The sequence below is a fragment of the Drosophila kikkawai genome, chromosome 3L (genome assembly GCF_030179895.1).
Source record: "Drosophila kikkawai strain 14028-0561.14 chromosome 3L, DkikHiC1v2, whole genome shotgun sequence".
NCBI lineage: Eukaryota > Metazoa > Arthropoda > Insecta > Diptera > Drosophilidae > Drosophila > Drosophila kikkawai.
In genome coordinates this window covers 571,265-597,439 of record NC_091730.1, presented here as the reverse complement: position 1 = coordinate 597,439, position 26,175 = coordinate 571,265, and the positions used below count along the sequence as shown (strand labels likewise).

The window sequence follows — 26,175 nt, the reverse complement described above, 5'->3', positions numbered from 1 at the left end:
TATCAGTTTTAATTTCACTCAATGCTCTTCTTTGCGATCTCTAGAATTGGTAGAGTACCCCGCTGTCATTGCCAATATGTTAGATTTTAAAATAAAAAAAAAAACAAACATATTTTCTTAAAATCAGCTCTTTGCTAGCTTTATCCTAATGGAATCCCTTTTTTTATTTTTTGTTAATCCACCTGAGCAAAAAGCTCAGAAGAAAATGACATCACTGCACTGGAGCCCGGCTTGAGATGAATTAAAAAGCCAATTGTTTTTGTAACTGAAAGAAAATTGGGAAATAAAAACAAATTTCATGGTAATTTTGTTTTTTTTTGAAAATGTTTTTGTATTTTCTTTAATATTTTCTGTTTTCTTTGTTGTAATGATACGTTCTCTTTTCGCTCGTTCTTTTTTGCATTTCTGCATTTTTGACAAATGCTTTTACGCATATATGTATATATATATATACTTATACATAAAATATACATATATATACATACATATATATATATATGTATGTGTTTATTTTCTTTTGCTTAGCTCTTCTTTATGCTTTTTATTATTTATATCTAGTTATAATATATATATATATAAATATGTTTGTATATATATATAATTTGTTTAAATATTTATTTTACACGTTTTTCTCTCACTATTAGTAGCTCTTCTCTCCTCATTTTTCTCGTAATAAATCGAAAGATTTTCGTTTAATTTAATTAATTGTATACTTATGTGTGTGTATGCGGGGTGTATGTGTGTTGTTTGCAACTTTATAAACTTTGCTTTATATTTAATTTACCTAATGGTTAGCAAAAATAATTTACTTGGGAGTTACATAAACAAATTTAATTTTAGATTTAGATTTATATATCGACAACTGTCAGCGGCCAGCTGTTAGCCGCTGCCACGCCCCCACAGGGGCGATATGTATGTACATTTATGTATTTTTTTGCTTTCTTTCAACATTTCATTATGCTTTTGTAGCTCTACTTAAGATATAGGGATGGGGGTGGTCTAGCAGTGGGCGCTCTTTTCCTTTCAACTTCCGACAATTACAGAATTTAACTAATACGCGCGCGCAAGTTTTAGAAACTTCTCCCCAGTCTGTCTTAAATATAAGACTTGTGGTTGGAAATCCGTTTAATCTGCTCAAAACTAAATAATAATTAAATCAAATTCAAAATTCGTTCATTTTTTAATTGGGGTTTCGCAATTAGCTCAAGTCTTATACATTTCTTTATAGGGCAAATAGGAAAACGAAAACGCAAAACGCAGACAAAAAAAAAAGGAAATAATAATAATAGTAATAATGACAATGATTTATAATAATGATAATTTATTAGAATTATAATTAGAATTAACTAGAAAGCTCCTTCTCCTTTCCTCACTTTCAACTTTCCTGTTTTATAGGCTCTTTTGTTGCCGTGCGTATTCATGTATATAGCTATAGCTAATATACAGCAAATAAATCTGAATATATAAATAGTTGGGTCTACAATAGTTACAGTTTTTGTTTACAAAAATTTACATTCGTTTTGCACCATAATATAAACACATATCATCATATTCCATATAATATGTTACAGGTTCCACACAAATTGTTTTTTTTTTTCTATTAATTCACAAAATTAAATACGGCTTTTCTCTCGTATTCTTCAGTTTTTTGTTTTTTTTTTTTTTTGTTTTTAATGACAATTAGTTTAGGTTTAATTTTAAATTGTGACTAACTAAGCACTAGATACGAATATATTTTCATTTATTTCTGTAAGCTGATAATATAAATATTTAATTTAGTTTTTAAATTGGATTTACTTAGCATTAGATTAGTGTATGTTGTGTATGTAGTATATGTATTCTTTGCCCTAAGCACAATTTATAAAAACGATAAACAGAAAATTGGGTTCTAATTAGCACTAGATATCCTCCTTTTATCACCTACTCCTAATCCTAGTCCTAGTCCTAGTTCTAGTCATAGTCCTACTACTACACCTACGCCTTTGCCTTTTGAACTAAATTTCAATTAAATTAGGATTTAATTTCACTTTTTGCTACAACTAGAGTTACATTCACTTGGACGTCGTCTTCTTGCTCGGCGACGTCCCTGTTCTGCTTCTGCTGCTGCTAACCGGAGAGCTGCGTCGCGCTGTCGGCGAACTGCTCGAGGAGGCGGCGGCTGCTGCAGCGGAAGAGGAATTCGAGTTGACGACAGCCAAACTATTGCTGCTGCCGCTCGAGCAGGATGCTGCTGAGGTGGAGGAGTTGGTGTTGGCATCGCCGTAGGTCAGCTTGCGCATATTTTCAATGGCCTCTGACCAGTGAATGGCATAGCCCTCGGGATCATCCAGGTAGTAGGTGCGATTTGGCTGCAAAGCAATAGAAAATTAGTTAGTTTTTGCCTATTGCGTGTGATGTTGATGATGCTAGGTGACGTCAACGGTTCATTAAACCCTCCGAATGAAAATTTACCCCCAACTCACCGTGTGAACAAAGAAGATTTTAAAGTTCTTGTACTCGGCCCTCAGCTCGGGACTCCACGGGATCTCGCCCTTCTTGATCATCTGCACGGGATCAATGTAGATGAGCCGGGGTCCGGTGGTCAGCAGGAGCATACGCTTGCGGGCGAACAGACCCTTGCGCTTGTTGACGAAGCCCTTCTTGAGAATAACCTCGCCGTCGGCAAACACATGCCACTTGTCAGTCTTTTGCTGCTCCAGTCGCTGCAGCTTCTCGCTATCGCTCAGATCGAAGGAATCTGTAAATGCAGATTTATTTAGTAAAAAAAACTCAGATAGTAGTCAATGGAGGTACTTACTCTTCGCTGTCGATCGCTTGGCGGGCATGGCCACGCTGCTGCCCACGCCCAGCTCGGCGCTAAGCAGGCGCGAGATCTGACGCTCGTCTAAGCCAGGCTCCAAATCGCCGGGTACACTATAGTAGCTGGAGCGAATCTCGTCGTCCTGGCTGACACCTGGCAGGTATGGATAGATGGGTGGCGGGGTCGTTTGGCGCACCGTGTCCCAGTCAATGCCGGCGAAGAAGGGATGCGCGCGAATGCTCTCGTAGTAGCCAAACTCGTCCTGGGCTCCCAAGCGATCACGCGGATCAATCTGCAGGAGCTTGCGCACCAAATCCTCGGCATCCTTGTCGAAACCCTGCGGAAAGTCCACTGCACAGTCTAGGATCTCCTTGAAGATGACATAGTCGTTGCTGCCGCGGAACGGCGGCAAACCGGAGATCATCTGGAAGACAATGCAGCCAAGGGCCCAAAGGTCAGCCGCCGGCGTGATGGGTCCATTTTGAAGCACCTCCGGTGAAACGTACTGAGCGGTGCCGACAAAGCTGTTCTTGCGCCGCCGATTGTAACGTCTCTGGCGTTGACGCGGCGAGTCCGTCTCGTCCTGCTGCTGCTGTTGCTGGAGTACATCCTCATCGCCGTCGTCCAGCTCCTCCGAGTACCGGTCATCGTACTCATCATCCTCAGTCTCTAGCCGATCACTGTCCTCCTCGTCATCCTCGTCTGAGTGACTACGCCGCTGCTCTGAGCAATGCTCAGTGGCCAGCAGGCGCTCGTCGTGCGTCATTATCTTGGCGGAGCCAAAGTCAGCGATCAAGGTGTGCATGTCTTCGTCCAGGAGGATGTTCTCGGGCTTGAGGTCGCGATGCACCACATTGCGGCGATGCATCTGCTCGCAGGCCAGCAGCAGCTCGGCGGCATAGTGACGCGTGCAGGCGACATCGAAGCTGCCGACGCGATTGATGTAGGGTAGCAGGTCGCCCTTGCGGGCGTAGGTCATAACAAAGTAGAGGGAGCGCTGGTCCTGGAACGTGCAGGACAGGTTGACAAAACCAGGCACATTGGTCATCATGTGCATCACCTCGCGTTCCCGCTTGATGTAGTCTTGCTTCCGTTCGCGGAGGATTAGCCTCTTTTCGCAAACTTTGACTGAAAGAAGAAAAAAAAATACAGTTAGGATAGATCTCAAAAAATGATTAAAGCCCCTCAAAAATCATTTCCTAGCCCCAATTTATCCCCCTATAGTTTCGATAACGATAGGCCAGCTGAAGGAAACAGCTGTTCCGTGCCAAGTCAATGCCAAAAACCACATTTTACTTGCGGGAACCGCTCTTGGCAAACGATAACGACAACACCAACAACAACAAATAACAATGCAAGAGAGCATTAAATAAATCTAATTAAAAATGCGACATATAAGCACACAAAATGTACGCGTGAGAATAATAAAAACAACACACACAAACACACCTACAACAAGTGTATGGTGTATATATAGCGGACGATAGACTAAATTTGGAGCGCAGGCGACAAGTTTGTCAAAGTCCAATTGGACGTGTGCCGCCCCAGGGGGAATTGGACTTTGCTTGCTGCTATTTTGTGGCCTGGAGAGGAGCTCCAGTCTCGAGACCGTTCGCTCACTCGGACATGGAATAGTTAGTAGCGAAAATGAAGGAGGAATTCTGCTAAAATTGCTAAATTAACAGCGAGACAACGCAAACGAAAGCGAGCGCGCTTGGGAACTTGTTTCTGAAGCCAGCCCTCCCGCCTGCAGCAGTATCCGACGACTGTCCCTTGCCCACCACCACCGCCGAGAGCGTCAAGCGAGCGAGAGCAAAGTTGAAGAAATTTTAAACTGGTTGTTGAACTGGAACTCAGGGAGGAGGGCCGAGAGCCAGGCAAGGAGTGGAACAGAAATATGATGATCCATGTGAAACGGTTTTTCGGGCTTAAGCTTTGCTGCCACCAAACCTTCTTTGGGGTTAACGGTGATTAAGAAGCGAGGAGTTATGACCGCTTATCAGTTAGTTTCGCTTTTGTTTTTGCTTCTTCCGTCAAGTGTGTTTACGTTTACAGTGTAATTTGCACTTGATTTGTTTTCCGACAAGTTGTTGTATTATTTTTTGTTCTGTTTTTTGATTGACAGTCGCAGTAGAAAATCAAAAAAATAAATTAAAAATATATATTTAATAATAACAAATTAGCCGCAACTATATCTGTTGTCCACATTGTATACTATGGCGAAGGCAGCAGTCCAATCACAAATGTATAGGCGAAAAATAAATTCAAGATTATTTTGCATTTCTTGTTTTTTTATTTTTTTTTTGCGGGCCCCTTCGTATCAAGATCAAAACAAAACGCTTTGGCACAACTATTTTGTGGGGGAAGCGCGGGGAACCAATCAGATTCAAAGCGATTGTGTTAAAAAGAATCATATATATATATTTGTATTTCTAGGGAACTGTGCTATGGATGCCCTGTAACCAGAAAATGGTAAAAATAAAAATTATATATATTGTTCATTTATGGATTTCAGGAAATTTAAAATTTTAAAATTATTCTGACAACGGACAAGGTTAAAATACCCTTCACCTCTTACTGGTTGGCATCTAATTAATAAGACCCTGGCACCCTATGGGTACTAGGTATCAAAGCAAATAAAAAAAAAAAAAGAAAATAAAAGAAAAATCTAGACTAAAAACATTGGGGGGCGATAAGTCGTCGGTCGAGTGGCAAAAAAATAAACACAAAAGAAAAAGGAAAATACAGCAATTAAAAGATTAACGAAAAGCAAGGCAAAAGCCATCGAAAAATCAAAATAGTGAACAAAAAACAAAACCGATACGAGAATAGCGAAAATGTTTTTTATGCGTTTTAAATTTCCCATTCCCAGTCGGCTAGAAAAGCGCAAAAAAATGCGTAAAAATAAAATTGACCTTCAAAGTGTGGCTGCGCAAAATATAATATAAAAAATCAAACTGTTTGTGTATGTGATGGGTGTGTGGGAGTGTGATTATCGCACTCCTGATTGGAATGAAATATAACCAAAAGCGCGTTAAGCGGGGCATTCGGTTTCTAGGGTACTCTTTCCTTTTTCTCTCCTTTTTACCGTTACTTGATTGTGCATATTTTTGGCCTTTATCTCTGTTTTAATTGAAAAACTCACATTATTTATTTACTCGGCTCCACTCTGAATTTTTCGGGTTCTTAATTTTTTTACGCTATATGTTAGGTTTAATGCCCTGCTGATAAGCGTAGCCTTGAACTTGGTGCCGCCTTTTTCTGTTTCTGCTTCATTTTTTTTCGCTATGCAGCATGTGCAACAACAACATCACCGAAAGTAAACACATATAAATAAACAGGCTGGCACAACCAGCTGCAGATGAGAAGGAAAAGAGCAAAAAGAAACCCAAAATTCGTCGTCTCAGCATAAATATTTGCAAACAAAAAAAATTAAATAAAAAAAATCGCTTTCTGGAGTGTTGCTATGAGTTGCCATATTGGCCTTTTTCCCGCCAAAATGAATAGCGGTACTGTACGTATAATGTGACCAGCTCCGCTTTAAAGAGTATATTTCCGATTCAAAGTGGTGTCAAGCTAAACGTAGTTGTGCTTTAGTTTAGCACCTGTAACCCTTTAATTATTGCATTATTAACAAAAGTACATTTGTAAGCGATACAAATTTTCCACTGCCGTCGCCTGTTCTCGCCATAACAACGGAAAATAAAGCTTATCAAAGTCTAATCAAAGCAGAGTCATCACAAGCTTAATGCGCCAAAAAATATAATAATAATAAACAGAAACAAGCAGCCAGTGAGCGAGATGCAAACAGAGAGGAAGCAAGAGAGAACAACAACGAATGCATCCAGAGTGCAACTTGTTGCTGCAACTCGCGCGCTCGCACATATGGAATGCTATCCAACGGGTTTTAGAATGGCAAGGCGGCACTGAGAACAAGCGAGAGAACAGACTGCATTAATGGATTGTTGTTGTTGCCATAAAAATAACCAACTAGTCATTTTGACCAGGCCAAAAAAGCAGTGCTGTCTAGCTAGCTAGCCAGCGAGAAATTCCATAAATAAACCAAAATGAAGAAACTGCTGCTTGCAAACTCTTATTGAAGTTGCAATTGTAGTTGTTGTTGTTGTCGGAGGAAGCTGGAGGCCAACGACCAAAATGAGGCAAACATACAAACTGTACACAACTAGTATTCTAAGAGGAGGAAGCGTGAGAGCAATAGATAAACTCTCTTAAAGCGTGGCTTTCTGTAGGTTTCTTTTTTTGTAATATTCTCTCAGTGCAAGGTCGTTGGTTTGGGCGCCATATTTCAAGGTCTGAGAGCACTTGGAAGATCATTTTTACAATAATCCCCCTTGATGAGTCTTTCTTGAGGATGAGAAATCATAAATCCCACAGTAAATGTAAAATTTTATTAAAATGTCACTATTTCTGCTTCTGTTTCAGTTCAAATTTCAATAATTGGCCACCGTAAACGAGGGCTCCATGACGTAGTAGCGCACGAAGCCGATACGCTAAACCTCATTTAAATGTGAAAAAGTGGGGAGCTAAAAAAAAAAGGAGGTATATAGCAAAATAGACACAAGACCCTAGAGAATATAAGGCAGCTGTGTCAGAACAGGGGCACGACGCGTCGAATGAAAAATCCATCCAGGTAAGCGCAGAGACCTCAAAAAAAAAAAACAGCGAACAAAAGCAATACAGCCTGCGAGGGGACTTCCAAGTACAGTGATCTCTGTCAAAAGGATAACTTTGAGGAATTAACTAGTAGCTCCTTTTGACTTCCCCTAAATTCTGGCCTCACAGTAATCCCGAGTCATAATCATTTATGTTGCTTTTGGAGTTGGCTTTTTATGGCTGTGTATGCGTGTGCCTCTGTTTATTGTTATTATTGTTGCTCGGTTAGCAAAAGTTTATTGCCCTCATGGAGCAGCAATATACTATATAGGATATCCTATGGACTTGGCTTTGGCGACATATTGACTGCACGCAAAGGAATTTGAATATAACTGTTGTCGCGCACAGAGACAGTATACATAGTTTCACACAATAATACCAGAAAAAAAAAAACAAGAGCTAAAAGCTTGCAAGTCCTCGGCACATCTCTTATTGCGGCTCCTGCTCTCGTTGTTTTTTTTTCTGCCCGACTTCCTGGCGCCACTTAATTTCGGCTATAAAGCGTCAGGCGGCCTTGGCACGTGCAGGATCAGCCACCCACTACCCTGCAACAGATGGTGCACCTATAAAAAAAAAGCAAGGAAAGAAAGGTGCAAAACGCTGGAAGTTACGATTCTGCCCAGGGGAAAAGGTGGTAAGGAAGGGATTCCAGGCATAGGATTGGGTTGAATGACCCAAATTCCCTTCCAAATATTGTGTTACCGAGGCTCGAAAAAAAAAAGAAACTGAAGGAGCGGTTGAATACCCTCCCGGCCTCAGCCAGCTGCGACTGCGCAGCGACAGCTGCTGTCCAAAAATAAATGTGTAATTAAAAATAACACGGCCGTATAAACGGCCCAAGGAGCTGGCACAAAGGTAAATATGTCAAGAAATTACCAGACACTGCCGTCGCGCACATCACCAACCCCCAAGGAGAGATCGAAAAACTGAAGCTGAGAAACGGGAACCTGGGAACTAAGAACTGTTTTGAGTTCGAGGAACGAGTTCGAGAGTTCAGTGACCGACAAAAAAAAGATTTTTAAATACTTATTAGTATAGAAGTGTCTAGAAATTCTATATTCCAAATGTCAAACCGTGGACTCTACCACGTTCTGTTCATTATACCCTTGCAGGGTATTATAATTTCAGTCAGAAGTTTGCAACGCAGTGAAGGAGACCTTTCCGACCCTATAAAGTATATATATTCTTGATCAGTATCAACAGCCGAGTCGATCTAGCCATGTCCGTCTGTCCGTCTGTCCGTCTGTCCGTCTGTCCGTCTGTCCGTCCGTCCGTCCGTCCGTCCGTCCGTCCGTCTGTCCGTTTCTACGCAAACTAGTCCCTCAGTTTTAAAGCTATCTGAATGAAACTTTGCATATAGTCTTCTATATGCTCTCACTGCTATATATGTCGGAACGGGCCGGATCGGACGACTATATCATATAGCTGCCATACAAATGTTCGATATATTTCTAGAAAAAAATTTATAACTTTGCTGTTTTTCAACATTTTTGCACCATTTTTTAGATATGGCCATTCTATATTATTTCAGAATTTTGGTAAAAATTTTATCAAAATCGGACGACTATATGATATAGCTGCCATAGGAACGGTCGAGAAATAAATAGGAAAAAAAATTATAGTTTCGTTGTTTTTCAACGTATGTTTATCTACTCTGAGATATAATATTTTTTTATTATTCTAGAATTATGGTATAAATTTCATAAAAATCGGACAACTATATCATATAGCTGCCATATAAACCGATCGGTAGATGTAGAGAAAATGTAAAACTGGGAATGTAAAACTGTAACTGTCAAACTGTAAACATAATAAGTATAGGTAAAATGTAATGAAACTCTGTTTTGTGAGTGTTTTCAGCATTTAAATCTATAATATAAACATCGAAACCAATCTGCAAGGGTATACAAACTTCGGCGTGCCGAAGTTAGCTTCCTTTCTTGTTTTATTTAAAATATCCCAAACGATTGACTCTTTTGCACAAGTTGCAACCGAACAACAGGACCTTCGTGGGTGCAACAGCATCTACTCTAGCTAACAGCTTGTGAGATCAATTCCTGGAAATCAACCTCACCCCCTTCCTCTGTAGATAGCATGTGTTGTTGGTTTGAAATAAAAAAATCTTTCCATTGCTCCACGCAACATCCAGGTAAGCAGTAATCGCTGCTGCTATTGTTACCGAAGGTAATGAAATACTTGCGCAGGTAATAGAGGTGAAAAGCCTAGAACCCCAATTTCGTATGTTGTGCTTCGTATTTCGTATGGCGTCAAATAGACACCGCCGCCGACGCCGTCGCCGCCTAACGTTGTCGTCATTGAAAATGGCAGGCAACAATAACAAAAGCAAATACCAAGTGCGTGAGCGGTGGGAGGGGAGACGGGCGAAAAACGAAAATGAAAGCTGCTGCGTTCATGGTGGGTGTGCTTGAGTGAGGGGAAAGGGGGTGCGTATCCGTGTGCGTGGCTGGCAGACAATTGTTGCTTGCTGCAAAACTCATATGATTTGGCAAGAAAGAAAATATATAGAAAAACAAAAGCAGCAGAGCGCATTAACCTTCAAAATACTAACATTGACTGTAAAGAACCTGTCAATATTGTTCGCCTATTTAGTGCAAAATCAAAGGTGTAAACTAATTTTGTGTATAAATTTACAAATTGTTTATTAATTTTCATTGCGGAAAAGGTACGGCGCGAGCTAGTCTCTCAGGGGAAAAACTGTTTACGACCCGAGAGTGTTTATGTGCGTGTGTTTGTGCTCATTTTTTTTTTTTAACAACAACTTGACTTTGATTTTATTGCTATTCGTTTTAAATGCAATTAAAGTGGCAGCAGCGGCAATAACCTTATTGCTTTTAACAGTCCTATGTTAACTGCGGCGCTCTGTTGTTGCTGCTGCTGCTGCTGCTGCGCTGCCTCTGCTCTGCCCATCAAGTGAGCTTAGGCTATGCAAGCAGCAAGTGCATTCTGATAGCCACGCGCCGTTATTTTTGCTGTCCCGTCCCCCTGACCTCACCCCTCCACACTGTTTTGCTTTGCTTTGGCTTTGCTGTGCGTGTTTTTGCTGGCGTTTGCATTTATGCGACACGTGCCGTTATTGTGTGCTTCTATCTTGCTTACTTGCTCTTTCTTTCCCTCTCGCATATTGATTTGCCCTGCTGTTGTTATATGTACATATATATTTTGCTGTTTTTGTTTTTGTTGCTGCTGCTGTGGCAAAATCATTATCATACACTTCCCACTTACCCCGCCCCCGCAGCAAGAAATGAAAATCTTTAAGCAAATTGGCTTAGGACAAATAAACAAGGTAGAAAAATAAGTCGTTAGCGTCAGAGTCGTTTTTAGCCTCTAGAAACAATGAAACTAGAAATCTAGTTGGAAAAACAACAGCTAAAAGCTAACAGCTTCTTTTTGACTCACATTATTTGCCGTTAATTGAAATTGCAATGCAAAACAGCTGATTTAAGGCAGAAACTAACGTCAGCCTTCTTTTTTTTAATCGATAAACAACAGGCAACAGCAGAAAAGCAAAAAAAAAAAACCAAAGCATAATACAGAGAATATAGAAATGAATAATAAAAAACGTTATCACACTTGATACTGATAACAAATTAACTGTTAGCTAGCTCGCCATTATCCGCCGTTTTGCGTTGGCGTCTTTTATGAAATGTTTCCAATAACAACTACAATAAGGGTCACGTGAGCGTCCACTGATTTGTTGTTGCCAACAGCAGATGGTCTGCTGTCTGCCTGTCAGCTGGCTTTCAACACAGGGCTGATAAGGAGCCATCTTTCGGGATAAAGCATTATTATTAATTAATTTTATTTTTCTTAATTTGAATTGCCTTTTGATCAACATATCCACAATCCATTCTACTGGTAACCTATGCCAACAATCACAGCTACTGCTTACGGCACTTGGCGATAGAGAATCTCTCAAGAAGATGATAGTGGGGTAATTTCGTACATAATCGCACATAGACGAGCAGGTGACAAGCAGCAACTACTACTACAGCCGGCGGCGACAATAGCAGACAACACACACACATATATATGTACATCTACAATCGCCGACAAGCGGCGTCTACGTGGCGACCGCATTCTCGCGCTGGCGCCGACAAGAGGCCATACGAATGCCGTGCAAATGCTGTGGGCGGCAGCAGCGGCGGCACACTGAGCGAAAGTGGATGCCCACCCATTACCTAGTGTACACATAGGTAACTGGTTACCAATGCTGGGTACTTACTTGCATACTCTCGGCGCGAATGAATGTCCACTGCCAAGTAAACCATGCTAAAGCTGCCTTCGCCAATGTAACGACCAAAAATAAAATCGTTTGGTGACCTTCTTGGGGCAGGATTAACTGGCTGTTGCTGTTGTTCCTGCTGTTGTTGCTGCTGCTGTTGCTGCTGCTGTTGTTGCTGCTGCTGTTGTTGCTGCTGTTGCTGATTAAGCTGCTCATTAAACTGCTCCACCTGCTGCTTAAAGGCCTGCTGCATGGTCAATAGTGTGTTCATCCCATACTGGTACTGCTGCAGACAGCACAACTTGCTGCACTGCGGCGTCGTGGCCACCGACGAACTGTTGCTGGCAACTGCCGCCGCCAAAGGCGAAGTGTGGCCTGCAAAAAAAGAGAGAGAGTAGTGTCAGAGTGGGGAATCTCAAAGCAGTCGCAACATGTTGCCAAGTTTTTTGGATCTATTCATGCTAATTAGAATGGTAGGGGAATTTTAGCTTTGTGTCCAAACAAGGGCAAGATTAACATTTGATAACTATAACCTAATTACATTTACTTCTATGAAAGGGTTGGGCAATGGAGTGTTAGTTAAGGGTAATAAAAATCAAATTTTGTAAGCTCTTCAGAAGAAGCTAAAGGGAAAAGTGTACTGATGAATTACTGGTGACAAGCGAAACATGTTAAACGTATTTTCTAGTAATTTATCTAACTAACTAACTCTAGTTACTCACCATTTGTCAGATACTTGTTGCTGCCGCCGTAACGACTGTTATTATTGTTCTCGACGGGCGCGGATACCTCTCCACAGCCGCAGGTGCTATGTCGCTGCTGCTGCGGGTCATGCAGGCGGGCTGTCGTAGAGGCCATTACGAAATCCTTTAAATCCTTAATATCCCGGAAATTGGACTCGTTCAAGGACACTGGCGCTGAGGCTTTCTCCTTGGCCATAGCCGGCATTGTTGCCGCTGTCGCCGCTGTTGCTGTTGAGGCAGCAATATTGAACTGCTGCTGCTGCTCAATGCTGTTATAGCCGCTGTCGGTGCAGTCTGTGCTTGTGGCGCTGCTGCTGCTAGAGGCTGCTGCAACCGTAACTGAGACAACGGCGGCCGCTGCAATGCTGCTGGCGCCGCTGGGCGATTGAAGGAGCTGCTGCTGCTGCTGTGTACCGTTAATCTGCAAGCATATATAAATAAACAATTAAAAATAAAATCGAATTGAATATTCTCCGTATTTTTTCAGCACAATTAACAAGAATGTTCCCCCAATTTGTTGATTATAATTGTTAATTTCGATCGTTTAGTAATTCCAGTTTATGGGGATTATGGATCGCACATGCTATGACTTTCTGTATAATTTATTTATTTCAGACTTTGTGAAGAAAACAATGACAGAATAAGCTATAAGCTAATAATATGAGCAAGATATTTGTGCTGACAAATGAGGCACTGTGCTTATCGATAAACTGATTCCTAAGAAAGTCCTTTATTTAAACCGATTCATTTGATTTAAAACTATATATTATCACGACGAGAAAGAGGAATTGAACACGCAATAAATTAAATTCTGTTGCGCAGTCGCAAAGGCCTACAAAAAAAAGTGGCAAAGAAGGCCTCGCAAAGCGGAACTCAAGAACAGGTCCATAAAAGGCACAAAATCTGCCCAGTCCGTCGCCGCCATTGACGTCAAGTTCATTGGCTTGTTGTTATTTCGCTTTCAACCTTACTTGTTATGAGGTGTTTGTGTGTGTGTGTGTGTATGATTTTGGCGGGTTCAAGGACTTGAAGCATAAAAATATAATAAAGTTCATTGCCACCTGTTTACATTTCTATTAGAAGTTTATGCTGCTGTTTTTTGGACTTTGCCTTTGTTTTCGTTCGCTCGTTCGTATGTCGTTCGTGCTTCTCTTTGTTGACCAGTTTTTCATTAAGGGGGGGGTAAGGTATTTAATTTTTTTTTTCGTAAATTTTTTTTTATTTTTTATTTTAAAAGTTCAATATCTTAAGAATATTGTGTCCAAGTTTTACATCAATCAAAGTAAAATTGACGAAGTTATGCGGAGTTGAACGAAGGTCGTCTGGTGTTCAATGCATGAGAATCACAAAGTTTAAAGCGCTCTCCTGAAAAATGCCATTTTGAAAATCGGTGTACACGATAACTAAAAATATACTGAACCAATCGGTTTGAAATTTGGAACATAACTTCTTTAGATAATTCTACAGGTATTCTCGTCGAGCTTTTTTTAATTTTTAATTTTCTTATATTTTTTATTTAACAAATTAACTTAATTTTTTAGTCAAAAATCGGGGTTTTGACTTCAAATTTTGATAAAAAATAGGGAAAAAATTTTAAAAATAAAAACGCTTCGAGAATACCTCGGGACACTTATCCTTTAACGAATGAGGTATAATTTTTGTAGATCGGATGATTCTGTGGACAGTTAGGATGTACACCGCAAACCAACTTTTTTTGGAGGCGACTCGGGAGATTCCCTATAACTCCTCTACCTCTAAATATTTTTCAATACAAAATTTATCACAAACTGTTCAAATGTTGTGTTATTATATGGTATTTAATTCGTTAAGCTAGCTTTAGCCGTTTCGCCACAACATTTTTTTGAAAAGTGGGCATTTTTGCACCGAATTAACCTTACCCCCCCCTTAAGCGAAACCAATTTCTATGGCGTGATTTCTCAAAGAATTAAAGCCCTTACAGCTTTAGCTATAAAACTAACAAATAATAAGGAAAAAAACATATAAATACAATCAGCAGAGTCAGGCTAGGCTTGCAAAAACCGCCATCTGATAAACGAAATATGCTTTGGCATTCAGAGATTATTAATTATGCAACAACACAAGCCAACCACTGCTGCACCATAAAACTACGAAAAAATTTGAATAAAAATCAAGGTGAGCTAATGCGTCAATGAAAGTTTCAGCTGCTGGCTGGGTGCCTGGCAAAGCTAAATTTAGAGTAACGAATAGCCAAAGATTAAGATACGATGGAATAAATGGAACCAGACTTAAGATATCTCTAGTCTTTAGGAACCTGGCCTGGGAACCTAAAAGCAAAGCAAATTCAGACAGCAGTTCGATCCACTTTAATGGATCGTCGTCTCCCTGTTTGTGTGTGTGCGTGTTAGGGGAAGGCCCCAAGGGCCTGGCCTGGCCCTAAAACAGGTGTATTATCTGGAAAATAGTCGTCGAGTTGATGTGCGTCACACTCATCGGAATGCGGTTGGTTTACTTTTTAGAGACCAGACCCCAATGGAAATTAGAGAAATATCGGGGCGCCGATGCGAGAGATTCAGATACGGGGTTCGGAGAGAGAGGAGAGAGAAGTCCCTCTCTATGTTAAGACATGACCTCAGAGCTATCTGCCGTAATACACCCACGAAGTCCAATCTAAACAAAATAAACACAAAATTCTCCAATATTTGAACTCTGGCGCAGAGCAAAGTTGCCAACCTACTTTTTTGAAATGTTTGGTTTTTTTTTATTTTGTTTTATCCCCCTTTTTGTTTTTGTTTTTGGCGACTGCGAGGCTAATTAAGCCGACGATCTGCGTCAGCGTCTGAAACTGGTCAACCCATTGGTGAATGGCAACCACACAGAAGCAGACAGAATAAAACAGGAAATACCCAAAATTCCAAAATTGTATTGTGTCCATTACATGGGTTAGGTTTTTGAGGCTTAAACCAGATATCTACGTCAGAGGGGGAGAGACCTGATTTGCATCAAGACCAATATTATAATAATAGCGAGCGAGATATCAAGACGATCCATAAAAATGTCGTGGAAAAATTTCTTGTTGCGGGAGAATACATATTATATGTATGTATATCGAAAAGCTAAGAGTGGGCGTGGAAAAACCAGATGACACCAGGTCCCTCATGGGTCCGAGAGTCCGAAATCTCACGATACAAATCCTATATATGCATCATATGTGGGGGATGTGTGGGATATATGTAACCGATCTATAAACATAGAACTGCCGCGCATCCCGCCCAATGTCTCCTCTTTGGTGTCTGTGTCGGTCGGTGTGTCTTAGTCGTCTGCGGCGTCTAGACAAAAATGACATTTAAATTAATCTATTTTATTGCCAGGCCAACGGCGTTAGACGGTTTTGTTCTGCTGCCAGAAGCACCACCGATCCTCGCCCCAAACCAACACCTCTCTCTGTGTTCAATTTATATTTATAAATAAAATTTTCGTCTACAGAATGCAGCCAATTGAAAGCAAAAATGCACCCCGACGAGGCATTTGATTGGAAATAGCAAGAGGCGTTGTCTCTATATCTATCTCAATGTATCCCAAGGTGTATGTTATTGCGAAAGGAAAACCAAAAAAAGCTTACACACGCTAAATATACACACAATGTTTTTATAATTTTGGCACAACATTAAAATTGAAAATCGGCTAGGCGAGGCCACACACAGCAGATCCATAAAATCGAAAAGGTAAAACTATCATTAGCATTTTTCCTTTGTGTTAGTGAACGGCAAACGAGCCCCTTAAAAACTGGCTATGGGGAACAAAAAAAAAGCTTAGCTATTTAATATTTTTAATAAAGTTATTAGGGAAAATACTATATTCCTAGGCCTCAAGTTTTTGATTCATTTTAAGCAAAAATGAAAACTAGCAAAGATAATGCAAATCTAAGATAAAAAAAATACCATCAGCCTTTTTTTTTTTTAAATAAAAGAAATAAAAATTCGCGGAAATTTTTGTCTTTTGTTATTTCTATCTTTCGTTTTTTCCCTCCTTCCCGTTGTAGGCGTCGTATTTTTTGTTTTTATGGGACAGTGCGGATCAGACGATAATGATTTTTTTTTTTTTTTTTTTTTTTTTTAGCCGAAACGACGACATGTTTTGCATAATTCAGAGCGTTTTCCTGGCCTGGTAAAACCCCCAATTCTCCCCCGGACACAATACCTGCTGCATTGGAATCAACGTCGGCATTTCGTCCATATTTTTAGACTCAAAATTATAAATATGCGGAAGAATTTTGGAACAAAAAATTTTGAACTTTGCCGGGGGGACTTGATTTTTTAGCGCCGCCTTTGTGTCATCGAAAACAAGGCCTGCTGCCTTTTCGCTTTTCTTGCAAGGCAAATAATAGTGAAAATGCGCTTATGAATGAAAATGCACACGACAGAGAGATAGAGAGAGAGCGGCAAAACAAGAATGCAAATGCAATTATCCGCTCTACCTCTCTCCCACTAACACTTACGGTGTTGTTTCTGCGCTTTGGCATCGACGATTACAAAACTCGGCTCTCCTCTCTCTATCAAAAGTCTACTCTCCTGGCTGCGTAGAATGCGAGTGAGAGAGCGAGATGGCCGCCGCTCTCTGTTTGTGTATGTTGTAATTGCGATTCGGGTACAAATTCCAATGGGCACACGCAAGAAGAAGAGGAAGCATACACACACTGACAAGAATATGTCTCCAATAAAGCGCGCGTATTTTTTTTTCGGCTCTGCGCGTGTCACTGTATATATGTGTGTGTGTGGTGCTGTTAATTTTATTTATTTTCGCTTTGATTTTTCACACTCTTGCTCCTTTTTTTTTCCACAAATAAATTTCGAGTAATATCTCACGTAGTATATGTTTGTTGAAACAAGACGCACACAAAATTCGCAAGGAACCAACAACAAATATAACAATAATAACGACGACTATAATTCCGACGCAGTAGGAAAATTTTATAAGAACGCGACGAGACGATGCTCTGTTGGTATGTGTGTGAGTGTGCTTTTATAGGAACTCTTCTTTACTCGCAAACGGTACTTCTGGCTTACTATATTTTATGTTGTACATTTGTTTGCCGTAACTTTAACTATTTTAACATTAATTTGACTAATGAAAACAATCGGTTGAAGTGAACACAACACGGAGGAGGAAGAGAACAACACGACGAACGAACACACACGTTACAAGTTACGAGGAGAGAACGAACAACTACTAGCTCGTATTTTGATTTGATTTTTTATGTAATTTGTTTGGCCTTTTGTGGAGTATTATTTAATCGCACACGAACTTGGGGCGTGTGTGTGTATATGTATATCAATGCCAGCGCGGCGTGCGTGTGTATGTGTGCGTGAATCGAGCGCCGCCGCGTTCACGAAACGAACGAAAGAAACGTCCGGTTTGAAAGCATACACAATATGTGTAGGCCTTTTTCCAACACCGCGGCTGAAATTTTTCCGCGACACAACAACCGCCTTCGTTGAATTATTTTTTGGACTTGTTCGGACTTGCCGTTACTGGTATTTATAGGCAACGCTCTCTTCCTCGTCGGCGTTTCGCTCTCTTCCGCTGTTAGTGCTCGGCTCCTCACTGTCAACGCAGTTCTGAGCGGTATTCTGTAAAGCGGAATTTTGGCTTAAAGATACTATTTTCCTCGAAATACTTCGAATATATGCAAAAATAGGACTAATTGCTAGAGTTTTAAGCTAAAACCTCTTGGAATCAATCAGAAATCTTTACGTCTTTCACTATTTTCAGTTAACAACTTTGATGTTCGGTTAACAGCGACGGGCCGTAACAGCGGCGACAGACGATGACAACAGCCGCGGAGAGAACGCCAGGCAGCCGAATGGAGCCGAGCGCCACACGAGAGAACGGCGACTGAGAGCCATGTTAAATGGGGCCAAGCAGCGCAGTCGCGTCGCCGCTGGCGTCGCAATTTTTTACAAGGCGAACAAGTTGCGCGCCACTTTTCAAAGAGAGAAAAAGATAAAGAGAGAGAGAGTAATTGTTGCACTGTAATTGTTTGCCAGCGACTTTTTATAAATAAACAACTCCAAGGCAAAGCCAACTAGTTCCAATCCACAAAATGAACACAAGATCCCAAACGAAGAGCAAAGAGCACGCTATCTTTTTGCCTGAAATGAGCGAGCGACCGCATTCCTAACTGTAAACAAGCAAAAAGCAGAGCAAGGGAAAGAGGAAGGGGCCCAAGAATGCGGCGCTGCTGGAAAAACTCGTTTTTCCCGCTGGAAAATGTGGACAAAAAAGAATTTCAGGAATTTTCGCGCCCCTAAGAGCGAGCGAGCGAGTGCGTACAAAAATAAATAGGCATCAAAGCAGATGGAGGAAAAAGGAATACACACAACAAAACGAGGAAGTGAGAGGGGAGAAACGAGAAACTACAGCAAAACAGAGCGAACAAAACAAAATGCGTGAAAAGCAAACCAACAAACGGGGGAAAAGGAAAACCGAATTGGAACAAGAGGGGCAAGACAGAGACAGAAACAACGACGGCGACTTTAAATAAATATTATAAAATACACGAGATGCAAGTGTGTGTGTGTGTAACAACAGTAATAATAATAACAAAACTGAGCAACAGACATGCAAGTGAAAGGCGTCTGCGTTTTTTTTTTTCTTTCTCTGCTTCTCCGCTTCTTGTGTTTTGTTTGCAAAAAGTGGTCAAGAGGTAGAAGGCAAGAAGACAGCGGAAGGAAGGGAAGAAAATAAGAGGAATGAGGGGAGGATAACAACTTCACATTTCGCTGATTGCGTTTTGCGCGCTTTACCAAAGAGAAAATTAAATAAATACATTATTTATTATTGCCAGAGCTCATAAAATAATAACAAACAAAACATAAAACTGTGTTTTCCCTATTTTATTGATGTTTTCCTTTCGAAGTAAAAAACTGCAGTTGTAAACTGAATTTAATATAAACTCGCTTTACTTTGCATAAGTGTGCACAATTTTGTATAATTTATTTTAATTATACTATTTATATTGAAAATAAAAATATACGTTTTAAATCATTCTCATTTTTTAATAGCTGTTCGTAGACAGCTTTGATTTTAATTTTTTTTTTTTTTTATCACTTTATGACTTTGATCTTTGGCTTTTTCGGTCTGAGCATTTTTTATATATTTAAACTAACAATAAAAAGTTTTTATTTTTATTTATTTTTTTTTTTTTAACTTTTAATGTTTCGTAGCAATTTTATTTTATTTTAGAAAATCGCCCCTTAAAGTAGAAATTATTTTGTTACACCTTGTTCATTTTTTATTTTTATTAACTTTGTATAAAAAATTCTTTAAAAAAGTTTGCTAGCTTTTTGGATCATGTAGGTTTTTTTTTTTTATAATTTAGTATTATTCCTTAATTTTGGTTTTCCTTTAATGGCCAGAAATTATAGTTTATAGGATGTCTTTTCATTATCTGCCAATTGTTCTTTTTCCCCTATTTTATATTGAAGTTCACAATATTTACCTTGATGGATTTAAGTCTGCGCACAACAAAGTTGTTGAATTTATTTGACCAGCTTTTGCATTTCATGGTAGGCTGGAAAAGTCTCCTCCCGAAGAAGAAGGAGACGGCTTGGTGTAGAGATGGCGAAAAACAACGGTAAATACACGGATTGCTTTACTTGGCACTCATAATTTTTCATCAGTAATTATCTCTTTTGCTTTGTGTTGCTGCTGTTGATGTTTTTGCAACTGTTTTTCTTTTATTCACTTGTGGTTTCACTTCAGCGACAATTGTTTCTGTTATTTTTCCTTTTAATTGCAATTTTAGTGCGTACGCACACGACACACGCGAGTGCAGAACGTAAACACGTTTGGATAAAAGACACAACGAAGCGAAGACTTCTCGATTTTCCTTTTGGCGCGCTGAAAGCCAGACGAAGGAAAACTCTGTTTTCTGGTTGCGACTCTCGATTTCTGTTTTCTGTTTTCAGTCGTCCGTTCTCCCAACCGAACCGCGCGAAGTTTGAAAAAAGAGTGAGCACGACTGTGCTCGTCGTTTGAGTTTAAACTAAAATGAACTGCGAGCGCTGCTGCGACGGAACGGTGGAACGGCGCGGCATGGAACACGGAACGGTGGGACTAAGTGCCCAGGGTGGGCCACTTGCACCGAAAATGCGAGCTGTTCACTTCGCTGGCAGAGAAATCATGGAGTGGGTTGTCAATGGGCGTTGAAATGTTGTTTATTTGATTATTATTTATTGGCACTTTTGGAAGGAAATGAATATAAGAAAAATTTTAATAATGTTTAAGACTTTTTGAGGAAAATAAGATAATTTAAAAAAAATTGAATTTGTGCAAAATAATTATTTACTTTAATTTTTATGTGGTTATGATTATAAAAAAGGAAAGTTATAATTTTCCATTATTTACTGTTTATTTTTATAGCCTAAAACACTGAAAAATTTTTAAGGTCTTGAAAAAAAAAAAAACTAAGAATAAATTAAAACACTTTGCGCTTTACTTTACAGTTACAAATGCAAAATGTATAAATTTTAAGCGATATTCGAAAATGCAAAACTTAAATGCGAAAAATCGAAGTGCGATTTACGATTTGCAAGTCATGGTTCCCGTTATTGGCAAACAATTTGCGTTTTTTTATTTGTGTACTTTTCTCCCCCACGTCGTGCACCCATCAATTATTTATGAACACTTTGTGACGCACTTGTTTTCCATTTCTTCTACTTTTTAACATTTCTTCGATATGCAGTTTCTTTTCCTTGCTCTTTTGGAAGATCTTTCGGCGAAAACAACATCAACGGTGAGTCAGAGTACTCCGCGAAATTTCATGTTTGGATCTTCTAACGGTTTGTTTGTGTGGCCCCCCTATTTTCCTCTCCTTCTGTCTAGCAATTATGTGCATTTACTGGAATTTTTGAACTATTTGGAACTGCCGCCGCCGCCCCTCCGCTCTCTTTCACTACCCAGCAAACGATCGTTCGTTGATCCGCGCTCTTAAGGCCCGTCGAATGCCTTCCACAAAATGCAGTCCACACAATTCATTGCGATCGCTTAGTTCCATTACTTCCCAAACGTTCCCTGTTTTGGTTTCATTACGTTCGCGCGCCTTTTTCGTTTACATGCATGTGTGTGTCTGTCTGCTGCTCTCGTTCTCGTTTTTACGTTTTTACTACGCCGCGCAATGCTCGGCGGTTGCCAGAGCGAGATGCAGCGAAAACAAAACAAAATTGTAGGGGTGGGAAGGAGAGGAGCAAAAGTGAGGACTGCAGTCGCTGCTGCTGCTGCTGCGCTGCCGTTTCTCTGCCGAAGTCGACGCTGTTTCGTCATCGAGTTTTTCTCCTTCTCGTTGTTGTTTTTTTTCTTCCTCTCTTTCCGCTTGATGATGCTTCTTCTTCTTTGATGTTTTATTTACAATTTTCCTAGTGGTGTTTTTGTTATTGTTGAGAGTTTCATAAATTATTTCTTTTTTTTTAGGCATTTTTATATTTATATTTTGTATGTTATATTAAAATTACAATTTTCTAGATTTATTGTTTTTTTTTTACTGTTGTTTTATTTAATAAATAAATTCTTCTTGTGAGCATTGTTAAACAAATAGTTTTGATTTTTTTTTTGTTTTTCTATGAATACTTAAATATTTTTATGATTTTGTTTGTTTTTTAAATTAAATTTTAAAGGTAGTTAATAATTTTCAATATTTTTTTGCGGATTTATTTTGCATTGTAATTTTTGGATATTTTATTTGTAATTATTATTATTTATTTTATTATTATTATTATTTATTTATTGTGTTAATTTAATATTTTCCCTTTTCGTTAGTTAAAATTTTTTTTTTTAATTTTTAAAGGTAAATAAATATTTTATTTAAATTATGAATACATTTTACCACTTACTTTAAGGTGTTTTGTGGCAAAAGCTTTTAATATTTATTTATTTTTATATTTTTATATTTTTTTTTGTATTTCATCATAGTTAAAATGCAGCCTCCTTCCATTTCCACATATATACATATGTATGTATGTAGTTCTTTGACGAGTATAGTTTATTATCTTCTCATAAGATAAGATAACCAGCTACTTATGCGGCCAAAAATAACCAATAGCGATTAAAAACTAAATTGAATGGTTTTAAATTAAAGTTCATGAGACTGTGACGGAGCCATGACAACCTTGAAAGTATTTTATTTCTGGCAATACCTGAAGGGGGTCTCTTGAGAGGGTATTTTTGAGGCTAAGTGATAAATACATAGGTAAAAATGGTAGGTCCCATTAACCACCACAGAAACAATTAATAAGGCCAACTTTCTTACTTGTTTCTCTTTTTTTCGATTCCATTAACTTAAAGATGCAACTTCTTAAAAGATTTTTTTAGTAAGACGATCCTAAATCAATAATCAAACTTAATACCCACTCTTTTTTTCATATTTTTTGCATAGATTGTCTTACGAATTTCGTTCGTTTTGTTATATATTTTTTTTGCCTTTTGCTTTTAGCATTTTCTGGCTAATTCATTTGTTAATTTTTTTCTTTTTGCTTTCAGACACAATAAACATACATACATATTTTGGAAATTAGCATTTTTAATGGGCATTGGAGGTTCAGGCGAGACACAATGTCGCCTAAAAAACCGAAACCGGGGGGGAGCCGAGTTATTTTCTCAATCTCCGCATTTGCATACTCATTATTAGAACTTTGTTGTTGTTGTTGTTTATACTTAGCATAACAAATTAATTTCTCAAAAATCTCTCAACTCGATTTCTGTTTGATTTCTGTTTATGGATTTCCGTTTCGGTGTTTCTACGAGGCATTCCTGGTCTCTCGATCTCAAACACAAACCCGAATCATTAGCAAAGAAATAGAAATAGTGATTGAGATAGTTTAGTATTGAGTTTTCAGTAAGTCTCCAGTCGCTTTTTGTTCACCTGTTTCGGCCTGGTCTACTTTAATTGCTGGGTTTCCCCTTACACCCCTTTGTACCGGTTTTCGGACCTCTGCTCACCTCTCTCGCCCCTTCCATTTAGTTGTCACTAAGTCTGCCTACCGAGTCTTTGGTATCCCAGAGTTACACATCTATTTGTTTAATTTATCTGCAAAGCTGTGGTCCCAGAAGGGTGGGGGGGCTAAGTTAGTAAAAATATTTCATTTTAATCAACATAATTTTGAGCCCCCTTGGCTTTTGCTTTTTTACCCTTTAATTTTCTTGTATATTTACCCCTTTAAATATTATTCTCAGCCGCCCCTCTTTAAGGCATCGGTTCTTCGTTGTGAACTCTGAATATTTATAGTTCCTTCGGGCTATTAGCATGGAATTTGCTCTAAGGCAGGAGTATCAGCAGAGGAAGCCAGAAGGGGTAGAATTTTGTCTGTTAAGTCAAAGAATATCTTAACATAATTTCCAAATTCAAGTTAATTTTTTCGTTTTTTCCTTGAAAAACTGATTACTAATTTAATAGGAAATATATTATGCTGTAATTTATAATGACAATAGTGCCTAATTTTCATTGATTTCGCCATGATAAATTAATACAGTTCCCCATAAATTTTCCCCCCTTTAATTTTAGATAGCGTTCGATTATAAATTAATGCACATGTCGCGGGGGAAACAGAACCAATTGAATTAAAAGCCATAATTTAATTAACACCCGCTCGTGCACACGACAAACAAATAAAATACAACAAATAAGGAAAGCCAGAAGGCAAATCAACGAAAGAGTTTTCAGCCCCCAGACCCGCCCCCTTTTTGCACGGTGTACTATGTATGTTATGTAGATTGCGCATACGCCGCGTGTGGCGCCCGGGTGGCGTGAAAATGAAATTGGCGCCAAACGAATTTGCAATGGTCAATTAAAAATAAAAAAAAAAGGAGAGAAAAACAAGAATCAAGCGAAAATATAACTTCAACCATAAAGGTGTGTTAATATATTCTAAACGCTTTGCCTTTGTTTTTTTTAGGGAATAGAGAAAGGGGAGGTGACTGCAGCTTAAACAATAAATAATTTCGATGTGGCGCCTCAGCGGCGATTGTCGTTCAGAGCAGTTTAGTTCATTCGTTCCCACGTTCCCATTTCACGTGCCACACACGACAAGTGCACTATATATTGGTTCCGGTACACGATGTACCCGGCACACGGCACACTCTTCCAGGCCCCGGGCTTATATGGCTTTTTTATGGCGACCATGACAGACGTGTGCGGCGTTTAAAGCTGCTCCACAATCGTCACACTTTGACAGAAGTGTGGCGGAATTATCACTATTATGCATATTTCCATATGCATACAAAATAATTTGAAAGATCAATAGGAAGATCAAGGGGATCATTTAGAGGTAAAGGTAAATAATAGTTTTCTATATAAAGAGATTAAAGGGATTAATATACTCTTTATAACATGAACATTATTTTAAAAATAGCATCAAAAGATGCCCATATACACAGATCTACCACAAACTTTTCATATATATTAAATTATGTCAAATGGGAAGTTGGATCATCATAAAATCTCTCTATAAAATGTAAACCAAAAAAGTCTCCTCTCTAGGTATTTATTCTTTAAAAATTAATTCCCCATTAAAGGTAATCCCAGGTTCGGTGTTGTCCTCCCCGTTGCAAGTACGTATATTACCTCCATTTAGTTGTGCCTCCCCTTTGGCTTGTGTGTGTGTGTGTGTGTAAGTTTTTGTTCCACCGGCCAAAGCGCAATTGATGATTGCATGAATATGTTTTCCAATTGCGTCGTAGCGAAAAGGTTTACTCGTCTCTGACAGAGCAACAGTGGCGGCGTCGGTGGCCCAAGGGGTCGGTCGTCACTTCTTCTAGGTCTTTCCCTAGGTGCTTTTGGGTTTTTTTTTTAGTTGGGAATACAAAGCCCAGGCCACAAATTAAATAGTATATCTTATATAGAACTTTGTTAAGCTATGATGTTAATTTTTGTAGGCCAAGAAATAACTAGAAAAAAGGCCCATTCTTCCCCAATTTATATTTAGCTTTTGGATTAAAATTGGGCCATTTCCCCTTTAGACTCACATCCTTTCTGCATTCCTGCTTTCGCGCATGCATGCAGGCTGTGAGTGTGTGTGTGTGTGTGTCCAAGTTCAGCGGCAAAAAAGCAAAAGGGGATACAAAAAAATGCAAAAAGCAGACACAACATGTGACCTTTGCGAGTGCGAGAGTGGGCAGCGAAAGGCGGTGGCGGTGGCATGTGCTTTTACGCTGCGGAATGTTCTCGGCCTCAACTCTGACCTTTCCGCCCAAATGCAACGACGACGACTCACCTTTCCCATGCAGCCCCCGGTGCCAGGTGACAGCCAGAGAGCCGTCAAAACTGAAATGCAAATGCACAAGCAGAAACACGCGGACTTTAATTTGTAGATTTAAGCGTTGAATTTAAATTTGTTGAATATTTTTGGCCTTCGAAATTTCGATTTCGCCTTTTACAGGTTCAAGTGCGAGCGGCCGCTGACCGCTGACTGAGTTGCAAGTGAACCGCTGGCACCGCTTAAATAATGCAGCTCCCTCCGCACTGCACCGCGTTTCCAACTGAAACTGAAACTGAAACCGAATCAAATCCAGAAGAAAAAGCTGGCGAGAATTGGGAGGGAATTTGGTGGAGCGATGCTAAGCGGGCTGCAGGGAAGCTGGAACTAATAATATGCCAAGCCACCACCAACTATCCCCCACTACGTGGGCATTGCCGGTCTAATGGACTTCGGTCCTTGAGGGCCAGCCCGCGAGTAGGCTCCCAC

At 39.5% G+C, this 26,175-nt stretch overlaps 1 protein-coding gene across 4 annotated transcripts; it reads right to left on the bottom strand.

Moving 5' to 3' along the window:
* Window positions 1–1,644: 1,644 nt before the first annotated feature.
* Window positions 1,645–25,909, bottom strand: Pdk1 (Phosphoinositide-dependent kinase 1). Of its 4 annotated transcripts, none has more exons than XM_070285052.1 (6): window positions 25,705–25,909; window positions 12,440–12,881; window positions 11,718–12,092; window positions 2,798–3,928; window positions 2,463–2,737; window positions 1,645–2,348 (listed from the first exon to the last, which is right to left on the bottom strand). In XM_070285052.1, the coding sequence occupies exons 1-6, from the start codon at window positions 25,711–25,713 to the stop codon at window positions 2,052–2,054; spliced, it is 2,529 nt and encodes an 842-aa protein (XP_070141153.1). In that variant the 5' UTR covers window positions 25,714–25,909; the 3' UTR covers window positions 1,645–2,051. The 4 variants fall into 4 exon arrangements, with proteins under 4 accessions (XP_070141153.1, XP_017027998.1, XP_017028012.1 ...); XM_017172509.3 differs by lacking the exon at window positions 25,705–25,909 and adding an exon at window positions 19,941–20,076; XM_017172523.3 differs by lacking the exon at window positions 25,705–25,909 and adding an exon at window positions 16,938–17,116.
* Between the last annotated feature and the right edge of the window lie 266 nt (window positions 25,910–26,175).

Coding starts and splice junctions, on each gene's coding strand:
- Pdk1 (XM_017172509.3), bottom strand. CDS start 20,006: ATGAAATGCAAAAGCTGGTCAAATAAATTCAACAACTTTGTTGTGCGC. Junction 12,882..19,940: donor GCAGACTTAAATCCATCAAG/GTAAATATTGTG, acceptor ATATGCTTGCAG/ATTAACGGTACACAGCAGCA. Junction 2,738..2,797: donor CAAGCGATCGACAGCGAAGA/GTAAGTACCTCC, acceptor CTGCATTTACAG/ATTCCTTCGATCTGAGCGAT.